The sequence below is a fragment of the Schistocerca gregaria genome, chromosome 4 (genome assembly GCF_023897955.1).
Source record: "Schistocerca gregaria isolate iqSchGreg1 chromosome 4, iqSchGreg1.2, whole genome shotgun sequence".
Taxonomy (NCBI): domain Eukaryota; kingdom Metazoa; phylum Arthropoda; class Insecta; order Orthoptera; family Acrididae; genus Schistocerca; species Schistocerca gregaria.
The window spans coordinates 430,517,757-430,542,086 of record NC_064923.1 but is presented as its reverse complement, the minus strand read 5'-3'; the positions used below and the strand labels follow the sequence as shown (position 1 = coordinate 430,542,086).

The 24,330-nt window shown below is 42.1% G+C and overlaps 1 protein-coding gene across 2 annotated transcripts in view; it reads right to left on the bottom strand.

Annotated features, from left to right (window-relative positions):
* The window catches only part of LOC126267081 (DNA polymerase epsilon catalytic subunit 1), a 266,885-nt gene that overhangs the window by 63,026 nt on the left and 179,529 nt on the right, over positions 1 to 24,330 (bottom strand). The window contains exons 26-30 of one of the 2 annotated variants that reach the window (XM_049971945.1): positions 21,865 to 22,198; positions 19,603 to 19,742; positions 14,004 to 14,217; positions 13,822 to 13,906; positions 2,688 to 2,895 (exon numbers count right to left, since the gene is read on the bottom strand). In XM_049971945.1, coding sequence (XP_049827902.1) covers positions 2,688 to 2,895; positions 13,822 to 13,906; positions 14,004 to 14,217; positions 19,603 to 19,742; positions 21,865 to 22,198 — 981 coding nt within the window. The remainder of the gene's footprint in view (positions 1 to 2,687; positions 2,896 to 13,821; positions 13,907 to 14,003; positions 14,218 to 19,602; positions 19,743 to 21,864; positions 22,199 to 24,330) is intronic. The other variant, XM_049971944.1, reaches the window with a different exon arrangement.

The window sequence follows — 24,330 nt, the reverse complement described above, 5'->3', positions numbered from 1 at the left end:
AAATATTGAATTTAATTGATGAAAGGAGAAAATATAAAAATGCAGTAAATGAAGCAGGCAAAAAGGAATACAAACGTCTCAAAAATGAGATCGACAGGAAGTGCAAAATGGCTAAACATGGATGGCTAGAGGACAAATGTAAGGATGTAGAAGCTTATCTCACTAGGGGTAAGATAGATACTGCCTACAGGAAAATTAAAGAGACCTTTGGAGAGAAGAGAACCACGTGTATGAATATCAAGAGCTCAGATGGCAGCCCAGTTCTAAGCAAAGAAGGGAAGGCAGAAAGGTGGAAGGAGTATATAGAAGGTTTATACAAGGGCGATGTACTTGAGGACAATGTTATGGAAATAGAAGAGGATGTAGATGAAGACGAAATGGGAGATACGATACTGCGTGAAGAGTTTGACAGAGCACTGAAAGACCTGAGTCAAAACAAGGCCCCCGGAGTAGACAACATTCCATTAGAACTACTGACGGCCTTGGGAGAGCCAGTCATGACAAAACTCTACCAGCTGGTGAGCAAGATGTATGAGACAGGCGAAATACCCTCAGACTTCAAGAAGAATATAATAATTCCAATCCCAAAGAAAGCAGGTGCTGACAGATGTGAAAATTACCGAACTATCAGTTTAATAAGCCATGGCTGCAAAATACTAACGCGAATTCTTTACAGACGAATGGAAAAACTGGTAGATGCGGACCTCGGGGAGGATCAGTTTGGATTCCGTCGAAATGTTGGAACACGTGAGGCAATACTGACCTTACGACTTATCTTAGAAGAAAGATTAAGAAAAGGCAAACCTACGTTTCTAGCATTTGTAGACTTAGAAAAAACTTTTGACAATGTTGACTGGAATACTCTTTTTCCAAATTTTAAAGGTGGCAGGGTAAAATACAGGGAGCGAAAGGCTATTTATAATTTGTACAGAAACCAGATGGCAGTCATAAGAGTCGAGGGGCATGAAAGGGAAGCAGTGGTTGGGAAAGGAGTGAGACAGGGTTGTAGCCTCTCCCCGATGTTATTCAATCTGTATATTGAGCAAGCAATAAAGGAAACAAAAGAAAAATTTGGAGGAGGTATTAAAATTCATGGAGACGAAGTAAAAACTTTGAGGTTCGCCGATGACATTGTAATTCTGCCAGAGACAGCAAAGGACTTGGAAGAGCAGTTGAATGGAATGGACAGTGTCTTGAAAGGAGGATATAAGATGAACATTAACAAAAGCAAAACGAGGATAATGGAATGTAGTCAAATTAAATCGGGCGATGCTGAGGGAATTAGATTAGGAAATGAGACACTTAAAGTAGTAAAGGAGTTTTGCCATTTAGGAAGTAAAATAACTGATGATGGTCGAAGTAGAGAGGATATAAAATGTAGACTGGCAATGGCAAGGAAAGCGTTTCTGAAGAAGAGAAATTTGTTAACATCGAATATAGATTTATGTATCAGGAAGTCGTTTCTGAAAGTATTTGTTTGGAGTGTAGCCATGTATGGAAGTGAAACATGGACGATAACTAGTTTGGACAAGAAGAGAATAGAAGCTTTCGAAATGTGGTGCTACAGAAGAATACTGAAGATAAGGTGGATAGATCACGTAACTAATGAGGAGGTATTGAATAGGTTTGGGGAGAAGAGAAGTTTGTGGCACAACTTGACTAGAAGAAGGGATCGGTTGGTAGGACATGTTTTGAGGCATCAAGGGATCACAAATTTAGCATTGGAGGGCAGCGTGGAGGGTAAAAATCGTAGAGGGAGACCGAGAGATGAGTACACTAAGCAGATTCAGAAGGATGTAGGTTGCAGTAGGTACTGGGAGATGAAGCAGCTTGCACAGGATAGAGTAGCATGGAGAGCTGCATCAAACCAGTCTCAGGACTGAAGACAACAACAACAACAGGTGACAACAGGGAAGTAATAACTCTTATACATAAGGACTTTTGCTTTTTCTGAAACTTCCTTAATCCAAATCAGGTGTTTTATTGAACTTGCCTCCCTTCTGTAACCTCCTATTAATTTTGTTGGTAATTCTTCCATCACTAGATATTTCACTCCCTACATAAGTGAAACTGTCTACCAGTTTGAGGAGTACTCCATTCAAAATAAGCTTCCCATTGATCTCTTTGTCTCTTCCAAATACTATTACCTAACTCTTATCTTTATTTACTTTTAGTCCATACCTTTTCATTATTTCCTTCCACAAGGAAGGCTACCTCTATAATGCCCCCATATTACCATATCATCTGCAAAAGTCTTTTTCTTATACTATATCTTTAACGGCCCTATCCATTCCCTCCATCAGAACACTAAAAAGTGCAGGAGAAAGATTACATCCTCGTTTAAGTCCTTGTCTTATTTAGAAGTATTCAGAGTTCCCCAATAAGACATAATGACATGATAAATTATACAGGATAATGATTACAACCATTCACACTTCTGGGAGTATAAAGAACTGAGGACTCAATTTCTTGGTGCAGTATTTACAGCATTAAAACTGTTGTCCAATATTTTATCTACATACAACTGCTTCAGAAAGTTTACTAGCTAACTTGCTTTATTTGAATAACATAAGAAATAATGACTTTAGAATATTTCTTCACAACACATTAACAACATACATCTCTCAGGATACCATGAATGAAATTGCAATCAGACAGCTTAACATTAAGAAAAAACATAAACTCACTCACTGGATCCAGCCACATGAGATACTCCCAACACTGCTGATATGAAATTTCAATGCTGTGGAAGAGTTCTTTATTTCTGATGCTCTGGACAACAAATTCAACATAGCCAATAGCATCTTCAATGTTTCTCTTCTTGGTGCATATAATAATCTTGTTGAAATTTGCGTACACTATCACTGACCCCAGTCTCTTGAACTCTGCTACAAGCTGTAGAAACAAATCAGAACAAAATACACAATGTAACACAATGTAAACAATAAAGGAAAAGTTCATGTATAAAAATGTCAAAAGATATTTTTCCCAAAATTTGAATTAATACTCAATGAAAATAATAAGTTTCTGAAAACACAATATAATTGTATAGATAAAAAAAAAAGCTACTCACCGAGCGGTGGCAGGAGAATGCACATATGATAAGTTATTACGTATGCAAGCTTTTGGAGCTAGTGGCTCCTTCTTTTGGGATAAGGGTTGAAGGGGAAGGATAAGGGGCGAAGGAAAATGACTGCTGCATCAGAGATAACTTACAGGGTGGGATGAGAAGGAATCCTGTCTGTAAGTCACTGGCTCTGAAAGCTTGCATACAAAATACCTTTTATATGTGTATTTTCCTGCCATCGCTTGGTGAATTAATTACTCAAATATTTATTAGTCAAGTGAATTTAAAATAGTACATTACTGACTGACAATTTTTATCACTTTCTGTAGAGCTCATGTTAAGCTGACTAGGTAGTTAGCTGTACAAATACAGGTGCACTGACAGGGACAGGATGGTCATTTCGACAGAGGAGGTGACAGATTGACAGAATTAAGTGCAGCTGCTTGGATATGGTGAGCTTGCAATGCATTCTAAGTATGTTCACAATGACTGAATGGAGGAAAATCCAGTGCAGAATACTAACTGATGAAATCACAATGGCTGCAAAGAAATGCATTTTATTTTGATGAGCCTGTTTGTTTTGTTTAAGGGCGCAAAGACAACTGGGGTCATATGCATCCAACTCAAAACTACAGAACATGATGACATCATGCCTATATAAGCGAGAGACCGTAACAGCCCCTGCAGTCAGTGAACTCCTGACGACAATGGCGGAGATGGCCATCGAAAGCTCGAGGATTTTATTCGAAATGATGCGGCTGGAAAACCAAGAACGTTTTATTCAGGTATCCTACATATTCTTTACACGTGGGACTTCTGTGGCCGCTTGCCCTGTTTCCTTCAGGAATTTTTAAAAGACCCCGAGTTCAAGATGCGAATGTGTTCTGCCTTCTCGGACACCTTTATGCAGGAAACCAGTGTGCCTCAGGGTTCCATCCTGAGCTTCGTCCTCTTTGCTATCACCATTAACCCTATAATCGTGAAGTTCTATGCAAAGGTCATGAAACTGAAGGCGATAGAGTGAGGATGGGGTACATAGGCATGATGACATCATGCCTATATAAGCGACAGACCGTAACAGCCCCAGCAGTCAGTGAACTCCCGACGGAGATGGCTGAGATAGCCATCGAAATCTTGAAGATTTTATTCGAACTGACACGGATGGAAAACCGAGAACGTTTTATTCATGTATGCCGTCGCTAGAGACTTTGAGAACATATAGGATACCTGTTCTCCAGCAGGCGTCGTAGGCCTTCTCGAAATCGAAGAACACAGCCACAGTCTGGGATTTCCACAGAAAACCATTGATGAAATGGGTGGACCTAGTAACAAGATGGTCAATGCAGAATGGTATGCTAGATATCCACATTTTGCAGTCGTTAGTAAATTGTGAGAGTCGACCCACCATACCAGCCGGGCACGAATCATACGTTCCATCACCTTGCAAACACAGCTGGTGAGAGAGATGCTAGAAGGGAGGTTTTTGTGCTTACTGGGCTTAGGAATGGGTATGATGGTGGCTTCATGCCAACGTCTGGGAAACGTGCCCTCTGTCCAGATGCAGTTGTACATATTAAACAGAAAGTGCTTGTCCACAAAAGAAAGGTGCTGCACCATCTGAATGTGGACAGCATCTGGCCCTGAGGCGCAGGATCAGGATGAACTTAGAGCGTGACCTAGCTCCCTCATAGTAAAGGCGGAATTGGAGCACTCACGATTCTGAGAAAAGAAGGGTATCGCCCGAGCCGCCTCCGCTCATTTCCGATGGAGGAAGGCAGGGTGATAGTGGGATGAGCTCAAAATTTCCACAAAATGGTGTCTCAAGGTGTTGGAGATAGCAATAGGGTCCATGATAACATCGGCTGCTACTGTCAGGCCAGAAGTTGGCGAATGGATCTGGTTCCCAGAGAGCCGTTGGAGGTTGGTTCACATGACAGAGGAAGGGGTGCAAATGTTAAAAGAACTGGTGAAAGAAATCCAGCTAGCTTTTTTTGTATCCCGAAGAATGTGACAACACTTTGCATGCATCTGTTTACAATGAATGCAATTTGCCATCATAAGATGATAGTTAAAAACGCGGAGAGCGTGTCTTCGTGTGCGAGCAGTGCCGTGGAATGCCTCAGTCCACCAATGGACTGGGACACACCATGGTAAAGACGAAGTGCGACAAATGGAACGTTCTGCAGCAGTAAAGATAATGTTTGTGAGATATTCCACCTGGTCATCACAATGAGGAAATCTTGTTCTTCGAAGGTTGCCAGGGAGGACTAAAGCCGCCAGTCGTCCTTAGTAACCGGGTGTGCATGCAGGTGGGGTTGTAATAGCACATAGGAAATGGTCGCTCAAGTAGGTGTCAGAAAGAATGGACCACTCAAGATGATGGACAAGCTGGGAAATGCAGAAGGATAGGTCCAAATGGGAATAGGTGTGTGGGGATTTGGAAAGGAATGTAGGTGTTCCAGTGTTAAGGCAGAAGAGGTTGAATTGATTACGAAGATCATCCAAGAGGGTATCTCTCCGACAGGTTCTGGGAGAACCCCAAATGGGATGATGCACACTAAAGTCACCGAGTTGCAGAAATGGGGGAAGTAGCTGCCCAATAAACTGAAGGAAGTCTGCCCTGGTGACACCGAATGATGAAGGGGCATAAATGATACAGAGAGAAAAAGTTAGGTGAGGAAGGAAAGGCGAACTGCAACAGCTTGATGGCTAGTCATGGAGATGGGTTGACTATGAGTGTCATCCCGTATGAGCAGCATGACACCCCCATGAGATGGAATGCCAACTTCAGGAGGAAGGTCGAAACAAACTGGGAAGAAATGTGAAAGCTCAAAGTGGTCGTGAGAATGCAATTTTATGTACTGTAGGCAAAGTTCAAGGGTAAAAGCAGCTGCAAATCCTCTTTGTGGGACCAAAGGCTGCAAACGTTCCATTGGAGGAGAGTCGTGATGACTCGCTGCCACAGGGCACAGAAGCAGGAGGATCCTGCTCCCTGAGGTCCACAGAAGCATCAGCTTGCTTGTGCTGTCAGTCTGTGGAGTCCAACAAAGGAAAATTGTTGGTGGTTCGCACTCTGGACACAGAACCCGGCTGGACTAAGCTATCACTTGGCAACACCGTTGAAGAGGATCTTCGAGTCAGCGAAGGAGAAGACCGTTTGCCTTTGTTGGACTTCTTTGAGCCTTTCGGGTTAGAGTAAGACTCAGATGTTGTTTGGCTAGAGGGATGTAGGAAGTCTTCATGGGAGTACTCCTTCTGTCCTTTTTGGCCTAATGGTCGTGTAGCTGGTGGCTTTGCCCCATGCAAGGGGAGAGTTTGATGACTTGTTGCGCAGCTGGACAAGGGGATTGCGATGCTATCTTGACACTGGGTGATTTCACAACTCAAGAGCTGAATCTGCGGTCACATGTCTGTGTGGCTACATCCTTCATGGAGTGAGAGGTAACAAGAACAGAACTATAAGTGTCAGATGGGAGAATGCAAGGTTCGCGACTTGCCAATAACTTGTGAGCGACTGGATAAAGCACTTTTTCCTTTACTTGGATCTCCTGGACAGTCTGCTCATCAAGATACACGGGAGAATCCCAAGAGGAGGCGGCATGGCCGCCATTGCAGTTGATAAGAGTGGGGAGATCAAGGTGGACAATCGCCCTCGTGTGCATCCCTACCACAGGTTACACATTTGCCTGGGTGTTGACAAGACATTCTATTGTGGTTGAAATGATGACACTGATAGCAGCGCATCGGGTTCGGAATGTACGGCCGGACTGTGATAATTTCATAGCCTGCTTTGATCTTGGACAGAAGCACCACACTATCAAAGGTGAGAGAAAGACTGTGCATGGGCACTGGTGAGTAATCGACCTTTTTCATCACCCGATGGATGGTGATGACACCCTGATCAGACAGGTATAACTGGTTTTCGGCCTCATTCAGACTGTCAAGCAACCTAGTGTAAATAGCACCATGGGAAGAATTCAGAGTTGTATGGGCCTCGAAATAAACAGGATAGCCATGGAGGAGTGAGGCAGTAAGCCTTTGTTGTGTTTGAGAATCATAAGTAGTCTCCAAAATCAAAGTGCTGTTCTGGAAATGAGAGAAGGGTTTCAAAGGGCTGGCAATTGCATCAACACCTTTCTGAATAATAAACGGATTTACCGTTGCGAAGGACTGACTGTCTTCAGTACATGAAACCATGAGGAATCGTGGTACAGTTAGGGTCTTTAAATCATTAGGCTCATTCCGTTTACGTTTCATCGTAAATATTGACTATGAAGAGGATTGGCTCATTGCGAGAAAATCTCCCACGATTAGCAGCGTCTCCGATGGTGTGGTCCTTACAACTGGGGGCTCCCATCACAAGGGGGCGCACCCGCCTTAGGTGATTGTTCACACTTCAGGACACACCTCCTGAGCACCGGACCAAGGGACCAATCAGCAATTTGGGAAAGTAGGTCAGGTAATCACCCCTCCCTGGGCCTGGCCTGTACCAGGGGTATGTGCGAACACTACCTGTTGACCCAGGGCCAGGAATTACGCATTCACCAGTCACCTGTTACATGTCTGATACGTGGGCTGGCTGTCAGAAGGGCACAGGGAGGAAGAAGAAAAAGAGAAACCTCAAATGCCGAAGTGGACGAACGACAGGAGAAGGGAAACAAGGAAAGAAAAAGGGAATGAAAAAGAGTAGTGAGACTTCTTATGTCAGCAACGGTCAATGCGGAACATTCCCAATAAACCCCACACGTTCCCAAAGGGAAGTGAAAAAGGATAGCAAGAGGACAGACATGCAGCATGGAAGGGAAAAGATGCTGCAAAGGCTGGGACCCCGTGGTAGCCAAGCACGAACCCACCAAAAAGTAGCGAGCCCCATGAGGCATTTGATGAGCCTCATTTAAATAAAAGCAGCCTTATGCAGAGATTATTTTGGCATCTGTGAGCTTAAAATGATTGACTAACAACAACGTATTTACATAATTCATTAATAGCAAATGCAATAAGCTATAAACAAGATCAGCACACTAAATGATAGTCACTGACTTGGTCTATCAAATGACACCTATGTGACAGTTTCCCTAGCAGGAAAGCGTGCCGATCCCCGGCAGGAATCTGCCCAGCGAATTAGTGTTAGGGTCCAGTGTGCCAGCCAGCCTGTGGATGGTTTTTAAGGCGGTTTTCCATCTGCCTCAGTGAATGCGGACTGGTTCCCTTTATTCCGCCTCAGTTACACTATGTCGAAAATTGCTGCACAAACACTGTCTACATGTACGCGTTCACCATAATTACTCTACACAAACATTTGGGATAACACTCTTCTGGTCTGAGGTGTTCCCGGGGGGTGGAGGTGTCCACTGGGGGCTGAACCACGATAACCCTGGGTTCGGTGTGGGGCGGCGGTAAGGTGGGTGGAATGCGATGGCCTGTTGTGGTGTTGTGAACCACAGAGGGCTACGGCGGCATGAAGCTTCTCCGTCATTTCTAGGTTCCTGGTTCAATACAGACATACACATGACCGTTTACATTTTGTGAAGATTACAATCAGAGTAACGGCCATTGAAGAGATTATGAGGAGAGGATGGCTATGAACAATGGCACTTTGACTTTTCATATTTCATTTGTGAATACTTGAAGCCAATCACTCCATACTTGGACATCTGTGGAGCTATAATTTGAAAATATTCAAAGACTGCATGTAAACATTACAGAGAAATGTGACAACCATTATGAGCAAAGGCTCATCTCAAGTCTTCTATTATTAAGTTCCAGATGAAAGCTGAGGAAATTCTCTATTACATAAATGCTGTTTTTGTTCTACCTGTAATACGTTTCCATAACTAATGGTAAGTGTGTTGGACTGCTATTTGGAGGACCCATGTTCAACTTCTGGTACTGACAGGCATTTTTTCTTTGTGGGACGATTCGAACAGGGCACACACAGCCTCATGTTACCAGCCGAGGAGCTTCTCGAGTGAGAAGTAACAGCTTCAAGCTTTGGGAAGCCGACAAAGGCTGGGAGAGCAGTGTGCTGATCCCACAGCCCTTTGTACTACATCCAAAGGAGGCCACTGGCAAAGGTTGACACTGTAACCGGTCAGTACAGAATAACCTATCATGGCCAGTAGAGAGACCTTTAACTTTAGCTTATTCTGCTGGTCTGCAAAGCACAAAATTCGAATATTACAGAAAATTTTCTCAACAAAATGGCGCACCAGTTCCAAGATTTCTCTTACATAATTTTTACTTTGCACGCAAAGTGACTGAAACGTATCCAAGAAGGAATTTTCAAAAAAATGTACTTGTCTCCTCACACTGGTGTTTCATTAACATGTGTTTATTACACTCTTATCTTATTAAAACTAAATATACATCAAAAGATTATGAACTAAAACTTATTTTCATTATGCAGAAAGGCATGGTATTCTTTTTAGCACTTCATATTTTCCTGGACTGCACAGAATTTGCAATCATTGGGCTTTTTATATTTTCCTGGACTGCACAGAATTTGCAATCATTGGGCTTTTTATATCATAAGACTTTTGGTTTGCAAGGTGGACGATGCTAACTTCTTGCCTCGATTTTTCAATTGACTACCAAGTAGCCATCTTCATGTGACATTAATGACTGAAGATTTCTAGTGCATGTTGCTTTGTTCATATCAATAATTGGCTTCAAACCCAGTTATTTCTTCAGTTTGTTCACAAAGACATAGTTGTACATCTACTGCCTTCCCAGCAATAGCTAATATCATTAGTCTGACTGTTTAGTTTTAACTTAGCAAACACAATAAAACATAGCAATGCACAATAATAGTAAATTCCAGTTATGAAACTCACCTAAAGATGATTGCTTGGTTGTTATGCTGTACCACACTGACCACATATTTGCACAAAAGTGTGAGTCTGAGGAGTGTATTGTAGCCACACATAAGATCATGAGAGATGTTGTCACTATAATAATTCAACAAGGTTGATGCAATGTTGCGTGGCAAGTTAGCTTGATGAAGCAGTGGACTCAGTGGCACGCCACAAACCAATGCAGCAAGGGGCAAGGTAGATTTCCACAGTAGCAGTGGTGTTTCAGGATATGTGACTGGTAGTAGCACATATGTACAACAAGAATGCCATTGCCATCTGTAAGTACTGGTCATTATGTAATGAAATTATTGTTAGCCTCGCTGCTCTACGGGACCAAAGGGGCTGCTGCACTGGGCGAGGCTGCCACATTGAACTGCCAGTAGAAGTCACTGGTTTGAGGCAAGGCAGAGCAACAGCAACAGCAAGTCTGTCCTGGATTTAGCACCGCAGCACAGCAGACCATTGCATGTCTACTCCAGCCTAGGGGCAGTAGCTCACTCCTCATGCACACCAATCATCTTTGAGTGTGTGTGTGTGTGTTTGAGGTTTACGGGCGCTAAACAGCATGGTCATCAGCGCCAAAATGCATAGAAACAGGAACACAAGCGGCGAAGGGACGAAGACGGACGCCGAACAAGGAGAACGGCTAAAAGACACAGGCCTGACGCAGTTCCAAATGCGCACATACAGAGGCAAAACAAGAGGAGAAGAAACACACTAAAAAAGGAAAGGAAACACAAGGAAAAGAGAACAGATACCGAAGGGAAACAAGGAGGTAATCGTGACTGGCGGACCTCTTACCTAAAACCTGGGTGAGCCAGTCACCCAGCAGCACATTAAAACCTTCTCCCTAAAATCCGAGGCAACAGATTGGACAGGACACAAAACCGTAAGACCTTAACCACAGTCGCTGCGTCGTCTTGCAAAATAGAGGGCAAATCCGGTGGCAAGGAAACCACCGCCCTCTGGTCAGAGAATAAAAGACAGTCAAGTAAAATGTGGCGGACAGTAATCTGGACGCCACAAGCACTGCAGATTGGGGGGTCCTCCCGCCGGAGTAAAAAACCATGCGTGAAGGGACTGTGTCCAATGCGGAGGCGAGTGAGGAGAACCTCATCCCGCCTGTATGACTGGTAGGACGTACGCCATGGTCGCGTAGTGGCCTTTACCAGACGCAGCTTATTGTCAGAAACTGCCAACCACTCCTCTTCCCATTGATGCATAACACGAAAACGCAAAAGGGAGGTAACAGCATGGAGGGGGACGGCACATTCAACAACGTGAGGGAGGGAACATGCATCTTTCGCAGCCACATCCGCCAGTTCGTTTCCCCTTATACCCACGTGCCCCGGCACCCAGAAGAAAGAAACCTCCTTCCCCTGCCGTTGCAGGTGGAGTAGGGCATCATGGATGTTCTGGACGACCGTATCCGCTGGGTACAAGTGTTGCATGGTCTGAAGGGCACTCAGGGAGTCAGAAAAGATGAGGAACTTAAGACTGGTAACACATCTCATCTGCTCCAATGCCCGCAAGATTGCAAACAATTCGGCATCGAGGATGGTAAACGCCGCAGGAAGCCGTAACTTGACGACTCGATCAGGGAAAACAACAGCACAACCAACAGTGTCCCCCTGTTTAGAGCCATCTGTGAATACAGGTACATGGTCCGGATGCTGGTTTAAAATATCGTAAAATAAGGAGGTAAAAACAAACGCCGGAGTGCAGTTCCTCCGGTTCTCCGACAAGTCTAAAAGGATGCTGGGCCTCTGGAGCAACCAGGGAGGCAGGCAAGTAAAACCTTCTCGTTGGGGGGCCACACGCTCCACACCAAGGGACTCAAGCAAATGCTTGGCACGAATCCCAAATGGTTTTGTTGCCCTGGGACGACTGGAAAAGAGACGTTCCATAGGCGGTCAGGCAACGGTAGGGTACGCAGGGGAGGTAGGACAGGCAAGGAAATGACACACCCGTCGCACCATGAGGAGTTTCCGCCGGATGGCGAGCGGCGGTTCCCCTGCCTCAGCACACAGGCTGGGGATGGGGCTGGTACGGAAGGCACCAGTGGCCAGCCTGATACCCTCATGGTGTACTGCGTCAAGGATCTTCAGATACGAAGGCCTTGCTGACCCATACACGGTGCAAGCATAGTCAAGACGCGATCGGACGAAAGCCCTATAAAACTGCAGCAGACGCGCCCGATCTGCTCCCCAGGACCGATGGCTCAGACACTTCAAAATATTCAGTGCCTTCAGGGCCCGCACCTTGAGGTCTTTAAGGTGAGGCAACCACGACAACTTGGAATCAAAAGTGAGGCCCAGGAACCTCACAGTGTCTCTAAAAGGAAGAACGGTGTCCCTCAGACGCAATTCAGGGGAGGTAAAAAGACGCCGAGAACGATTAAAATGAACACACACAGATTTGTCTGCAGAAAAGGTAAAACCCGTCTTTGCAGTCCATGCCTCTAAGAGCTTTATCGTAAGCTGTAACTGCCGACTAGCACTGACAAGACTGGAGGAAGAACAGAAAACAGCAAAATCGTCCACAAACAAGGAGCATTGGGCAGGACTCCGGATAGTGGACGTGATACTGTTAATAGCAACGGCAAAGAGGGTGACACTTAAAACGCTGCCCTGAGGAACACCATTCTCCTGCACGTACAAATCCGATAGCACATTACCAACCCGATACCGAAAGAGGCGGTGAGAAAGAAAGGACCGAATGAAGATGGGGAGACGGCCACGAAAGCCCCACTCATGGAGTTGATTGAGGATAAGGCGGCGCCAAGTAGTGTCATACGCCTTATTAATGTCAAAGAAGACCCCTAGACAATGCTGGTTACGTAGAAAGGCCTGCTGGATGGCGGCCTCAATCATCTTTGACTATCCCGGGACAAGTGTCTCATTGTGCTGGGCTTCTCTGACGGTGACACAGCCAATATGCTGCCAGGAGCAACAGCAGATATGGCATCGTCAAGTATAAGTGCTGCTGGCATGGAAGCCTCACTGCCAGCTTACACAATGAGGCCAGCGGCGCATGGCGGAGACTAAGCATCAGCATTGAGGTGCATGCAACAAGCCAGCCCAGCAGAACAGTGTTCAGCATATCACTGACCCAGTGTACTGAATAGTGCAGATGTTTCAACAAAGAACTTGTTACCTTTGCAGCCGCCTCTGGAGCCTCCTAGGCTTCCACCTCACCTCCACCACCCACTTGCACCATCCTGATTCATAGCTGCCCCTCCCTGCATGGGAGACAGGGGCTATACTGCCGAAATCATATGAAATACTCATTACAGTAAGATACATACTGTTCTTATTTTCCCAGTACTTTTAGTGAAGAAGATGGTGGAAAAATACAATAACAAATATGAAAGTACAGTGTGGATACTTTAATGTAGCAGTTTCAGGTGGAGTTGTTTTAAACTATGGTGGCTTAAGATACCTGTAGAGATAGGGCCAGTACTACCTCGTTTATGGTGCTGCTAAACTCAGTATGTAGCTGCAGATGCCATTACCAAATATTTTATGTACTTAGCCTTGTTATGTGTTGTAAGAGGCTACTCCAGCTGTGCCAAGAGGTTAGAGTACGTCTCCCGTTACTTCAAAACATTCAGCATTCTTTTTACTATCTTCAGTTTGCAAAATGTATTACTTCTTGTTAAAGTCAACAGACAAAAAGACTAGTTGATAACATCTGTAAATTACCGTTTTGTTCCCATTAAAAAATGACATTACAAGCTAGCTGAACTATTATCTATGGAAAATGAAAGACACTAAATGAAGGGAAGACATGTAGTGTTGTCCAATTTACTGTCTTCCATTTACATATGGAGTGAAACAAACTATCAAAAATAAACAGCAAATGTAATCTGCACCTGTGTAATTACCACCTACACATTACCTGAATGAAGAGTTTTTTCATCAGGCTGTGCAAAGTTCTTCGTAAAGCCGGGTCATAAAGTAATGTGTTCGCTGACCGCAACCATCTGAATAAAATAACAGATGTAAAATTAATCTGTGTTTCATTGTACATGAGGATTCATACTACATATGAAGAACATCTATAACAATGCAATATCGCACCTGTAGAATTGAACTATCTGAAAATCTGCAAACACATTTTTGTACACAGAGACATCCCGAAGCCATGCCCCCACCATTGACCTGAGTACCTTGAAAGCCCCACTGCAGCGAGCAATATCATCATAGTTGCCCAGGGTCGCTGGTCCCCCACCAGACATCATCTCTTCGAGTGATGCTTGTGGCATTGTGTCAAATGCCACACTAGAGCTAGTGCCTGTGGAGAGAAATGGAGTATTAACAATTTTTGCGAGTATACTGTGCTACAATTTTGCTGTCTATTTCATAGTTCACTTATGTTCCAAAATTATATCGTAATTGTTTCCACACAATGGCATTACTCAAAGAACTATTTCAATTACCAGAAAATTGATAGGCGGTACAGCACTAAAGATATAAAGTTTTACAGTGTCACAACAAGCAAACATTATGGTCTGATTAAATTGTACACATAAAGAATCATACCAGAACCAACATAGGACTACTTCTATGCCAGAAAAATGATGCGATCTCAGTGCTTATGGGGATAAGCACATTTTCTGGTTGGTAACCTGGGGTATAACTGTCCACACTTATAACAACTGGTCTTTAAAACAGCATACACTTTGTGAAGTAATTCCAGATAAATTACTTTGGTGTAAATCTACTTCTACATAGATATGCCACAAGCCACCATACAGTGCATGGCAGAGGGTACCCTGTACCACTACTTGTCATTTCCACTCCTGTTCCATCTGCAAATAGAGTAAGGGAAAAATGACTGACTGTATGCCTCCGTATGAGCCCTAATTTCTCAAATCTTATCTTCGTAGCACATACGCGCAATGTACATTGGCGGCAGCAGAATCGTTCAGTGGTCAGGTTCAAATGCCATGTCTCTAAATTTTCTCAATAGTGTTTCTCAAAAAGAATGTTGCCTTTGTTCCAGGGATTCCCGTTTGAGTTCCCGAAGCATCTGTGACACACTTATGTGTTGTTCAAACCTACCAGTAACATATCTAGCAGCCCACCTCTGAATTATTTTGATGTCTTCCTTCAACCTGACCTGCTACAGATCCCAAACAATCGAGTAGTAATCAAGAATAAGTCGCACCAGTGTCCTATATGTGGTCTCCTTTACATGTGAACCACTCTTTCCTAAAATTCTCCCAATAAGCTGAAGTCTACCATTTGCCTTCCCTTCCACAGTTCTCACATGCTCATTTCACCTCCTGTCACAGTACAATGTTATGCCCAGATATTTACACAATTTGACTGTGTCAAAAAGGACACTAGTAATACCGTATCCAAGTATTACAACTCTGATCTTCCTACTCATCTGCATTAACTTACATTTTTCCACATTTAGGACTAGCTGCCATTCATCACAACAACTAGAAATTTTGTCTAAGTCGTCTTGCATCTTCCTACAGTTGCTCAAATTCGACACCTTACCGTACACCACGGGATCATCAGCAAACAATCTTAGATTGCTGTCCACCCTGTCCGCTACATCATTTATGTATAGAGGGGGAAACAGCGGTCCTACCACACTTCCCTGGGGCACTTCTGATGACACATTTGTCTCTGATGAACACTCGCTGTCCTGGAGCAGATATTGCTTTCTCCTACTAAGAAATCTTCGAGCCACCCACATATCTGTTACATATTCCATATGTTCGTAGCTCTGTTAACAACCTGCAATGGGGCACCATGTCAAATGCTTTCCAGAAATGTAGAAATATGGGATCTGCCTGTTGCCCTTTATCTGTAGTTCGCAGTATATTGTGTGAGAAAAGGATAAGCTGATTTTCATACGAGCGATGCCTTCTAAGACCATGCTGATTCATGGACATAAGCTGCTTAGGCTCAAAAAAGTTTATTAAATTCGAATTGAGAATATGTTTAAGGATTCTGCAGCAAACAAAAGTTAGGGATATTGCCCTGTATTTTTGCGTGTCCGTTCTTTTACCCTTCTTATATGCTAGAGTCACCTGTGCTGTTTTCCAGTTGCTTTGGGCTTTGTCCTGGGCGAGAGATTCACAATAAATGTAAGCTATGTAAGGGGCCAATGCTGTAGAGTACTCTTTGTAAAATCAAACTGCAATTCTGTCCGGACCTGGTGGTCTATTGCTTTTAAATCTTTCAGTTCTTTCCCTATGCCAGGTATGCTTATTACTATATTGCACATACAAGAGTCTGTCCGATGGTCAAATGATGGTATATTTGTACAATTCTCCTGTCTGGACGATTACTTGAATGTGAAATTTGAAACGTTGGCTTTCGTTTTGCTACCTTCAACTGTCACACCAGACTGGACAACAAGGGACTGAATGGAAGCCTTAGACCCACTTAACAATTTCACATAAGACCAGAATTTCCTTGGGTTCTCTGCCAGATCTTTTGCTAAGGTGTAATGGTGGTAACTGTGGTGTGCTTCATGCATAGATCTTTTAACAGACCAAGAGATGGATGTAGGTTGCAGTAGTTATTCAGAGATGAAGAGGCTTGCACAGGATAGTGTAGCATGGAGAGCTGCATCAGGCCAGTCTTTGGATTGAAGATCACAACGAGAACGTCCAGAAATTTCAGAAATTAAAACACAATGTAAACTATATGAATGTGTTGCAAAACACATAATGCATGGAGCATATGGTGCATTTAATCAAAATTCTACTAGTATGAGACATGGCAAATCCACAAAAAGGTCTCCTAATGATTTCTGTAAAATCACATTGCAATCGGTTAATTGATATCAATTGTATAGATGGCATGATTATGATGTTAGCATTAATGTTCGCTTACAAAAACTTGACAATCGTTACAATATACCATACAATCTATACTTGCTAAATGTGAATGTTGAATTTTGCACTACAGTTGGAAGTGTTAAATACATTTAAAAATACGTATATATAGGGTACGATAGCACAAGTATAGAAGTACACAATGAAAGAACATATGGGAAGGAAGAAGAATTTAGAATATTTCTTCGAGAAGATTTCTTAAGAAAATACAATGAAGAAATTTCTTACAACAGAGTACTATTAGAAATTGATGATATTTTAAATGGTCATAATTTGAAATAGGTGCCTTGGATTATCCGTTCCAATGTTAATGACAGTACTTCATGAAGTAGACATTTTAGATCCAATCCAAAAGGAGTTAGAATTCGTGAACTTTATGAAAGTGCTAACTGAACAGTATAGTATATTTGGCCATGTTATTTGTAAAATTCAGTACCCTGACACTGGGTCGAATGTTTTTTGCTAGACTGCTCATACAGGATGTGGTAAAACATTGACACAAACTGCAATTATACATAAATTAAATTTCTTCATTTCATTGCAACTGTCTTTAGTGGCATAGCTTCATCTCTCCTAATAGGAGATAGAACCTTGCACAATGCATTTAAATTGCCCATTACAATATTAGAAAATTTTGTGCCCATTATAACATTGACAAGTAAAAACAGTCAACACGTTAATTCACATTCATTGATCCTTAGAGATGAAGTTTCAATGTGTCCACTTTAAATATTGGAACTTGTAGGCAGATTATTTGGAGATCTCTGTACAGATGGACGTAATAAACTTAAAAAACTTTTGGAGGTAAAACTGTTGTTTTAAGTGACAGTTTTGGCAAATTTTGCCAGTTGCTCAATATGGATCATGTGCAACTTCAATTACAAATTGGACAAGTTTAGAAAGTTTCACCATGTTACTTTAAACAAAATCATTTTGCATCATGAAGTAGAGTTTGCGGATTTTTCATAACAAACTGGGAATGCTAAGCAAGAAAAGTTTGGTAACTATTATTGAAATACCACAGCCATAGGTTGGTGATCAAAATTATATTGTTAATGATATTTATAGCAATATTGCAGAAAACATTTTATCACAATCCACGTTAAATTCAGTTACTCTAGCACCAGCAAATGAAGTTCACACTACAATCAATAACACCATACTCAACACTATGCCAGGAGAAGCAAGGATAAAATAATTTGTGATAATGGATACAAAATTAATAATTACTATTTAGTAGAATTTTTGAATTCTCTGTCTGAAAGTGGCTTACCACCACATAAATTACGATAAAAAATAACTGGATTGTTCTTTACAGTAAAAATATAAATACAAAATAAGGCTTAGTTAACAAAACCAGAATGCCTGTCAAACGATTTTGAATGATGTTCATTACCAAGTTTTAACTCAAATCACACAAAATAAGCAAATTTTGATTCCAGGTGTGCATATTCAAGTACTACTTTATCTATCCAGTTTCAAAGAGCACAATTCCCGATTATTTCTGCATTTGATATTACCATTAATAAGTTACAAGCACAAATGTTAAAAACAGTCAAAATTTTATTGAGACAACCAGTCTTTACTCATGGTCAGTTATAAGTCGCAACAAGTAGAGTTTGATCTTTCGATGGTTTGAAATTTTATATTTGTGAACGGAACGACCAAGAACATTTACTGAATGATGAAGGAATATTTATTAAAAATATTGTCTGCACTGAGGTTTTGTGTCATTAAATTGTAGAATAAAGCAGTTATTTGCTTCATTTGTGTCTTTCATTCTCTTCTGCTTCCTCATTGTCCTTTCTTACTCCTATCCTCATAGCTTCCAGGTAAGACCAAAAAATCTGCATAGTGTTCAGGTAAAAACTACAAATAAATTCCAATTATGTCTTATTACTTTATAAACACAATTGGTCTAATTTTGAGCACAGATGATGCTAATAAATACAAAACCATTGACAACTGCATAATATTCCACTGGTATTTACTCCACACATTATGCTGTTTATTCCAACAGTAAAGAGGGTGACATTTATGTCAGTTCACCGAGGGACACCATTCTCTTCCACAAAACTGCTTGAGAGAATGTCTACCATTTAGTATAGGACAATGACTCAGCAAGGAAGGATCTTACTGAAACTGTTAACTTTCCACAGAAGTCTTACTGTGAAGCTGGCCATTATGATTTACTTTGCCATAGTCCAATAGGCCATTTTAATGCCAAAAATCAATCCTAGGGCGTTTTTATACAGCACATAAATAGTGAGAACAACGCATTAACAGAAAATGTACAATGTTGAGGCATTTTTCATGAGGCTTTCAGGTACCAGTGTCCAAGCAAATGTTGTGTGTTCATTGCTATGTCCACTACATTCTGGGGGACCTGTCATGCTACAAATACAGCAGACGTATCAGACACAACAGTGCTTGGGTGATTACATAAGGACACTAAAAGGATGTTTAGACACTAATGGTCCTTTCACCAACTGCGAGCTTCTCTTTGCAACCCGTCAAGCATTTGGTGAAAGTATCTTCAGTGTTCAAATACCCTTTAGGTGTTCTGACTTCACCATATGTGCATGATGATACAAAACACAATCAGCCTAACAAATGACCCAAATTAATTTCAGCTAACTGAACACATGCTTGTCAGTTGTAGTATGAGTTGCACCATAGTCCTTGAGCTCTTCTAAAACAGAAACAGAACTATACTACACTCCTCCTGCTACTGCATACCTCCTTGTTGATGATAGATGAAAGCATTTTTACAGTCTTTAATTTACTACCAGTTGTAGCTTGTTTATTAGACTAACCTTCAATGTCATGAACATGACTTGACTGCAGAAGTGTGTTTACTGCCAATCCATCGATGTCAAGATCAATGCAGAATGTTGAATAGCAGCCTGGGTTATTATGAACAATACTTGAGCTTTCTTCAAACTCAGTCAGCAGCCTATTAAAAACAGATTTGTTTTTATGTATGCGTGACACATTAAATAATCATTCATTTAATTCAAAGCAATAAATAGAAAATTAATAATGTTTGCACCTGATATAATTTTTTTTACAGTTATTATTTGTCAGGGTAGAATTTAATCTCATGGTAGTCTGTTAGCTTCATATGTAGCAAACACACTGTACTAGTTTTCATTGTTGGCACTCTTTGTGCTCACCTGTGAGATGTGGCAAGCTGAGACGTGTTCAGTATCACCTACCACAGCAATGGAGGTGGTGCACAATGGGGCTTTGCAATTCTGCTTTCGTTTCAGAGAATCTTCAGCTGAGGCCTCTTTGATGTTACAGGAGGCCTACGGGGAGTTTTGCACAGCTTGATGGTGGTTTAATTAGTTTTAGGGGGAGAGAGAATCAAATTTCTGAGGAACATGGACCTGGTGCTCCAGTTACTGCTCTTACAGATGCAAACATCAACACCGCTGTTGTCACTGAGAGAGAGGATCAATGAATAACCTTACTAATGCTTCCTGAAATATTAAATATGTTAATGGGTGTCATCCACAAGTTGCTGACCGAAAATTTTCCTTGAAACAGAGTGGATGCGGCGTCATTATAATACACTGCCACATACTGCAGATATTGTTAATGGATACCTCGCAAAAATCAACATGAAATGGTTCCCCCACTGTCTGTACAGTCCAGATTTAGCCCTGTGTGACTTTTTTCTATTCCATAACCTGCAAAAACCCTTTCACGGCAGGCATTTTCCATCATCAGAAGCTGTGGTGAAGGCTGTGGACATGATTCTGAAGGACCTTTCAAAAAATGTTTTCCAGCATGCTTTTACTAACTGGCAGAAACACTGGGACAACTGCATCACATCATAAGAAGGCTACTTTGAGATGCATCATCAAATTTATGAGGGTGAATAAAGGTATGCGGAGGAGGGATGGGGGTGGGGGAGAAACTGTGATTATTCTAAATAAAGATATGCGGAGGAGGGATGGGGGTGGGGGAGAAACTGTGATTATTCTAAAAACCCTCGTAGTTAACACGAATAAGAAATATGTAGAGATGCAGAAGTGAAGGGGAAGTCTTCCATTCGAAATGGTCCCTGTGGAGAAATGAAGTCTGAAGTAATAACTTTAACAGAATTCAATTTATAAGACACCAATTTCTATTCATATGAATGAATTAGCTGCTTCAAAGCTATAGATCTGATTACTGATAGGCATCAGCCCTGTTCCACTTGTCCTTATTTAAGTAGTTTGTTAGCAACAACTCCTCTACCTTCTCAAATATTAAACATAGAATGTATTGGGGGAAAAAAACACTTTGTCACATTCAAAAATATAAGCACAAAAAGTGACATGATTTTATTCTACATTAAATTTAACACACAGATGTTAAATATTACAGAAGCAATTAGAAAAAAGGATAGACATGAGATACTGAGTTGGCTTTAAAACAGTGATGGCAGTGAGATGAGTACTAGCTATTTTAATTGAGAAACAGATACAGAGGAAAACATAAAATGGTGGGGGTGACAGGAAAATAAATGTATAACCATGAAAAAATAAGTTATTCAAGAGTCAAAAGGAAATGAGCAACTCCACAAGCTTAAGGTTTAACTTCCAAACCATGCACCTACTCCCTCTTAACATGCACACATTTTCCATCTAATAACTTTTCCTTCTTTCTTCTTGTGTGATTTCAACATGATCATGATGATGATCATCATTTTTTTAGTCTCATATTCCTTGAGTTTAATGACCTCTACTCTTATTAAACTGAGACTTCCCCCCCCCCCCCCCCTTCCTATATAACTCTGCCTTCAGGTGTTGGCACACTAGTCTATATACTGAACTGCCATTATGGTTTCTCAAAGTTTGTCAAATATAAAGTTAATAGCACAGACCCTGTTTAATGCTGAATGGAGAACACTTACAGAAGTTTCTTGAAATCACCCATCAATATTTTAGTGCTTTATTTTAAGAGCTTAATCAGTTTTACTACTTGAAGTACAACTTCTAACATTACAGTCCTACTTACACTACACAAATTATTTCAAATGCTTTCAATATAAATTAAGAGAGTGGTTGAAAGAAAATGCTGCAAACCTGTTATCATCAACTTCTCGCCCTCCAAGATCTGGTCTTTCAGTTGGAGAGCACCACAGGACAAAATTATTCTTAATGAGATGTCTTGCATAGAACAGATCTGCACCAAACAGAGGTGGATCTGCTGGAATGTTCCCAAGTGGTGCATGAAAATATCTTGCTTGTTCTATCATCAAATTTAGTACAACATTTGAGTTGAGATAGTGGCGTACCACATTTCTTGCAACTGTACGCTGCCAGTTCAAATCCCACTGAATCTCTACATCTTTGACATGAATGGGAATCAATGGGAATTCTTGTAATCCTGGCATATTTGAAGTCAATGTAGGCAGATCTGGAAAATAAAAAAGTATTGTCAATAGAGAAGATAAAATACATGAAGAATGAAAACACACACACACACAGACAGACAGAGAGAGAGAGAGAGAGAGAGAGAGAGAGAGAGAGAGAGAGATTAAAAGCAGGACATGAAAGAAAAAGTTACACATAATTCATGATCTTTGCTATGCAGTTAGTAACAAGAAAGAATAAAGCGGTAAACAAAACAATAATTATAGATTAAACAATGGAAAATTCAAGATGAAGTGTAACAACATTATGAAAAGGAAAGCTGCTACTCACAATATAGTGAAGACACTGAGTCGCAGATAGGCATAACAAAAAAACTGTCACCAATAAGGCTTTTGGCCAGTAAGACCTTCGTCAAAAAACTGAGGCCACAGAGCCAGTAGCACCATCAGTGCATGATGGGAGTGGCGACTGGGTGGGGGCAAGGAGGAGGTTGGGGTGGGAAGGGGGAGGGGTGGTGGACAGGGAAGTGCTGCAGGTTAGATGAAGGGCAGGTGAGAGGTGGGGAGGGGGAGGGAGGGGGTTGCGGTAAAGGAGACAAGTAAAAAGATTAGGTGTGATGGTGGAATTTGGGCAGTGGAGTGCTGGAATGGTAATAGGGAAGGGGCTGGATGGGTGAGGACAATTACTAATGAAGGTTGAGGCCAGGAGGGTTATGGGAACATAGGATATATTGCAGGTTAAGTTCCCATCTGCACAATTCAAAAAAGTTGGTGTTGGTGGGAAGGATCCATTTTGCACAGTCTGTGAAGCAGTCATTGAAATGAAGGTTGTCACGTTTGGCAGTGTGCTCAGCGACAGGATGGTCCACTTGTTTCTTGGCCACAGTTTGTCGCTGGCCCTTCATACGGACAGACAGCTTGTTATGCAGCACAGTGGTTGCAGCTTAGCTTGTAAATCACATGACTGGTTTCACAGGTAGTCCTGCCTTTGATGGGATAGGTAATGTTTGTGACCGGACTGGAGTAGGTGGTGGCAGGAGGGACAGGGGTATGAGCTATGAGGTAAGGGTTTGGGAGCAGGGATGGACGAGTATATTGTGTAGGTTTGGTGGACAGTGGAATACCACTGTGGGAGGGGTGGGATCGATACTAGGCAGGACAATTCTCATTTCAGGGTGCAAAGAGAGATAGTCGAAATCCTGGCAGAGAATGTAATTAAGTTGCTCCAGTCCTGGGTGGTACTGAGTTACGAGGGGAATGCTCCTCTGTGGCCAGACAGTGGGACTTTGGGAGGTGGTGGGAGACTGGAAATACAAGGCTCGGGAGTTCTGTTTTTAACAATGTTGGGAGGATAATAATGCTCTGTGAAGGCTTCAGTGAGATCCTCAATATATTTTCAGAGGGACCGCCTGTCACTGCAGATGCAACGGCCACAGGTGATTAGACTTCTTGGTGTGGCAGCTGTTGAAGTGGAGGTATTGATAGTGATTAGTAGGTTTGATATGGATGGAGGTACTGATGTAGCCATCTTTGGGGTGGAGGTCAACATCTACGAAGGCTCCACCACTGTTTTTTTTTTTTTAACCGTAAGTATTACCTGGCAGAAGGACTTTGCCAGCTGTCAGGTACTTCCACCTACAAACCTTGCAACAGTGAGCCAATTCCAGAAATCCAGCAGGATCTCCAGTCACTCCTCAAATCCTTAGGCCCACCCCAGAAACACTCCCCAGAGTCCATCTCTCTGCTCACCCCTACCACTCCCCGCACCCCTACCTTCTATATGCTTCGTAAAGTCCATAAACCCAACCATCCAGGATGCACCATTGTGGCTAGTTACTGTGCCCATACTGAGAGAATCTCTACTCTCGCAGACCAACACCTCCAAGATATTACCGGAACCTACCCTACTTCCTTTATAGACACCAACCATTTCCTCCACCAGCTTTCTACAGTTGCTATCCCTTTATCAAACAGTGCCCTACTCATCAGTATTGATGACACCTCCCTTTACACTAACATCAACAATGCTCATTGCCTTACCGCTTTTGAACACTACACATCTGATCAATTTATTTCAAAGTTTAAATTACAAAGCCCTAAAAGTAAATAGTAGGAATAATAATAGGTACAGTGATGTCTCCCTTCATTCTGCAACCCATCAGACCTATTTCAGTTA